This window comes from Bison bison, unplaced genomic scaffold (assembly GCF_000754665.1).
Source record: "Bison bison bison isolate TAMUID 2011002044 unplaced genomic scaffold, Bison_UMD1.0 scf7180017864227, whole genome shotgun sequence".
Lineage (NCBI taxonomy): Eukaryota > Metazoa > Chordata > Mammalia > Artiodactyla > Bovidae > Bison > Bison bison.
This window is the reverse complement of record NW_011494799.1, coordinates 110,233-114,568: the sequence shown is the minus strand read 5'-3', so window position 1 is coordinate 114,568 and position 4,336 is coordinate 110,233. Positions and strand designations below refer to the sequence as shown.

Genomic DNA, 4,336 nt, shown 5'->3' with positions numbered 1-4,336 from the left:
TAGGCAGATTCTTAACCACTGGACCATCAGGGAAGTCTGAGATGGTTTTTTTAAATGTCAGCCTTACTATAGTTTCCCTTTTCATGGTTGTTACAGTTTTGTAATTAGCATATTGATTGTCAATGACTAAAGGATTTTTGAGGTCTGGTAAACAAATTTCTTAAATAACTTATTGTTTTCTACCACTGTTCATGCTATTTAGTTTTCTTATCAGAAATGCCAAGAAAAGAGCAGAAACTTGGATATGGCTCTTGTACAAATGATCACAAATCCTGAACTAGTTGTTTATCATGAAGAAATTGGAGTGTGTAAATTAAAGTGCTATTATGCAAATGTTATATTTAACTGTTTATTTTATTTTTTGACTTTTTATTTTGGAGTATAGGCCATTAACAATGTTGTGATAGTTTCAGGTGGACAGCAAATTGACTCAGCCATAAATATACATGTATCCATTCTCCCCCAAACTCCCCTCTGATTGAGGCTGCCATATAACATTGAGCAGAATTCCCTGTACTATACACTAGGACCTTGTTGGTTATCCGTTTTAAATATAGCAGGAGATCCCAAACTCCCTATCTCTTCCCCTATTAACGTTTTAATTTTTAAATAGTTTCATTTTTACAGAAAAATTGCTAATAGGAAGATTTCCTGTGTGCCCTTCACTCAAATTCCTATGTTACTATTTTATTATATTCTCTTTCTCTGAAGCAAACATAATAAAATAATCTTACATATATATTTTTTCTGAAACACTCAAAAGTATTTTCAGACATGATATCCCTTTCTCTTATAATAATTCAGTGTGTATTTCTTAAAAACAAGGGTATTCTCTTATATCATCACAATATAGTTATCAGAATCAAAATTAATATTGATATAGTACTATTATCTAATCTACAGATCTGATTCAAATTTCTCCAGTTGTACAGTAGATATTTTCTAGTGTTGCTTTTCTACACTGAAATGTATTGTCATGAAATATTGGTTAAACTAATCAAGCTATGGGTTGGGGAGATTTTTGTGCTAGTGGGTTTTTCTTTCTTTTCTGCCAAACTACTTATGTGGTGATTATCCAGGCAAAGCATAATTAAGAAATAAAGTGTTCTTCCAACAGATAATCACCCAACATATAATCTTCCAGAAGTCCTTGGGCGATTACTGAACTTTTAAACTTTTATTAGCTGTGATTACAGGTGTGAGAAGAAACACTCTCTGCAAATGGCATTTAAAGGCAAATTCAATTTTCTTCTCATTAGTAATGTAGCCTTAAATTCTCCTGGGGCTGGTAGTATTGATCTGCTCATCTGTAGAGGACACTTTCATTTGGTATTGCAGGAGCCTTTGGTGTACATTTGTCTTAAGTTGACAATTTTGTTTGAAATGCCCTTTCCCGATTGTTTTTGTTAACCTTATAGAAGCTTAAAAGTACAAAGTGAAAAGGAACTTTTTAAGTTTTCCATATTTGTATATAAATGATCCTTGGACAGAAAGAATTCTAGCATACTACATGGTCCTGGAACATGAGAGAATATTCTTTTGGAGACTCCTGGAAGTCTTTACTGGAAACCCTTGATGTCTTTGGCCCTTCCATCTTTGTTTCAGGGTGAGAAGATCTTCTACCTGATCCGTCCAACAAATGCCAACCTGACTCTCTTTGAGTGCTGGAGCAGTTCCTCTAACCAGAATGAGATGTTCTTTGGGGACCAGGTGGACAAGTGCTACAAGTGTTCTGTGAAGCAAGGACAGACACTTTTCATTCCTACAGGTCTTCCCTGGGCCCCTCTGGGAGGGTTTGAGGAAGGTGGGAAGAAGAAGGGAACTTGTCGCACCAGAACCAACCCCTTCCCATAATGTTTTGACCTGAATGTGAGATACCCCTCTCATATCAGTTAAAGACTCAGAATTGCACATCAGGAAAATTCAAGTGGTGACCAAAGTGGTGACCAGTGTGGTTGTTTGGGGAGGTCCAGAAGGAAGTTGATAGGCTTCTTTTGCACTGAACTGATGTCAACTTGGTGGACAGTTAGAAAACAGGACTCTCAGCCCCATGACTCTAGAGATAGTGACTGGAGAGACTGGCATTGTAAGCTGTAAGTCAGAATGACCTGGGTAGGATTAGGTTTTTTTTTTCTGAAACAATAAGTGCCTAGGCTTTACCCCTAGAATTATGAATTCATAGGTCTGAAGTTTGGTCTGAGTGTGGCTATTTTGGGGGAAAAAACCTAGTTGTCTCAATTTGGGGAAAGTTGACATCTTTAGTATGTTGCATCTTCCATGAACACAGCATGTCTTTCCATTTATTTAGATTTTTCTTGAGTATCTAATTTCTTAATTCCTTGATTTCAGAATTAGTGTTAAATTTTCTCAAAATGTTCAGTATCATTCTCTATTGCAGCCACACGGACCTAGAGCTTTCCCTTTTGGGAAAGATTTTAATTAACATTCATTTTCCTTAAACTTTATTAGGCTATTCAAGTTATTTTATACTGGGTGAGTTGCAATAGTTTGTGCTTTTGGAGCAATTGACCCATCTTATCTAAGTTGTCAAATTTATATGTGAAGAGTTATTCATAGTATTTCTTATTATTCTTTTGATATCTTCTAAGTCTCTAGTGTACCCTCTTTTCATTCTTGATGTTAGTAATCTGTGAATTTCAATTTTGTTGAACGTTTAAAAGAATCATCTGTTGTTTCATTGTGATTTTCAATGTAGTCTTTCTGTTTTCAATTTCATTGATTTCTTCTTTTATCTTTTTTCCTTCTTTCTGCTTACTTTGGGTTTATTTTGCTCTCCTTTTTTTCAGTCTTGAGACAATAACTTAGATTATTGACTTAAGATTTTTCTTCACTTTTAATGTATTTAGTGCTATAAATTTCCCCCTCAGAACTGATTTAGGTATGTCACATATTTTGATATGTTGTAGTTTTCATTTTGTTAAATGTGCTTTTTTAAAAGAAATTTATTTATTCATTTGGCTGTGCTGGGTCTTAGTTGTGGCATGTGGGAATCTAGTTCCCTGACTGGGGATCAGCCCAGGTCCCCAGCAATGGGAGTGCAGAGTCTTAGCCACTGGACCACCAGGAAAGTCCCCTAAATGTGCTTTTTAAAAAGTTGAGATATAATGCACATACCATTAAAATTACCATAATTGTTAAAGGTAACAGTTCAGGTTTTCATCAAGTTGTACAAACATCAGCACTAATACCAGAAAGTTTTCATCACTTTAAAAAAAAAGAAACCTTGTACCTATTAGCAGTCACTCCTCATTCCTTCTCCTCGCCAGCCCGTATCAGCCACTTTTGTACTTTTCTTTGTATATGAATTTTCCTTTTCTGAATAGTTCATGTAAATAGAATCATGCAGTATGTGGTCTTTTATGTCTGGATTCTGTCATGCAGCATATCAAGGTTCATCCATGTTATAGCATTTATCAATACTTCATTCTTTAAATGGCTGAAAAGTACTCCATTTGTAAGGATACACCACATTTTGTTTATCCATTCATCATTTTATAGACATCTGGGTTTTTTTCACCTTTTGCCTATTAAGAATAGTACTGTTACGAACATTCATGTACAAGTTATTGTGTTAACAGATATTATATTTTCAGTTCTCTTGGGTATATCTACTTAGGAAAGGGATTGCTGAGTCATATGGTAACTCTGTGTTTAACTTCTTAAGGAATTGCCAAACTATTTTCTAAAGCAGGTGCATTTTACTTTTCCACCAGTGATTTATGAGGGTCTCAGTTTTTCCACATCCTTCCCGACACTTGTTTTTGTTTATCTTTATGATTATAACCATTCTGGTGGTGTGAAGTAGTAGCTCACTGAGATTTTTATTTTGTGTTTCTTTAATGGCTACTGATCTTAAACATTTTTTCATGTGCTTATTGGATGTTTATATATCTTTTTTAAAAGAAATATCTATTCAAAACTTTTGCCCATTCTTTAGGTAATTTATCTTTCTATTGTTGACTTGTAAGAATTCTTTATGTATTTTGGATTAGACTTTTATTGGATGTATGATTTGCAAATACTTTTGCTTATTCTTGGGATTGTCTTTTCACTTTCTTGCAATTGGTCTGTGAGGCACAAAAATCCAGTTTATCTATTTTTTTTCTTTGCTTGTGCTTGGTATTATATCTAAGATACCATTGCCTAATTCAGAGTCATGAAGAGTAACACCTGTGTTTTCTTCTTAGTTCTTACGTTTATGCCTTTCATCCATTTCATTTTAATTTTTGTGTATGATGTGAGATATGGGTCCAATTTCATTCCTTTGCATGTGGATGTCCAGATGTCCTGGAACCATTTGAAAAGACCATTCTTT

General features: G+C 34.5%; 1 protein-coding gene across 4 annotated transcripts in view; it reads left to right on the top strand.

The window, feature by feature from the left end:
• Positions 1 to 4,336, top strand: part of PHF8 (PHD finger protein 8) — a 103,202-nt gene that overhangs the window by 42,356 nt on the left and 56,510 nt on the right. For all 4 annotated transcript variants that reach the window (XM_010845879.1, XM_010845878.1, XM_010845877.1 and 1 more), the window contains exon 7: positions 1,606 to 1,768. In XM_010845879.1, coding sequence (XP_010844181.1) covers positions 1,606 to 1,768 — 163 coding nt within the window. The remainder of the gene's footprint in view (positions 1 to 1,605; positions 1,769 to 4,336) is intronic.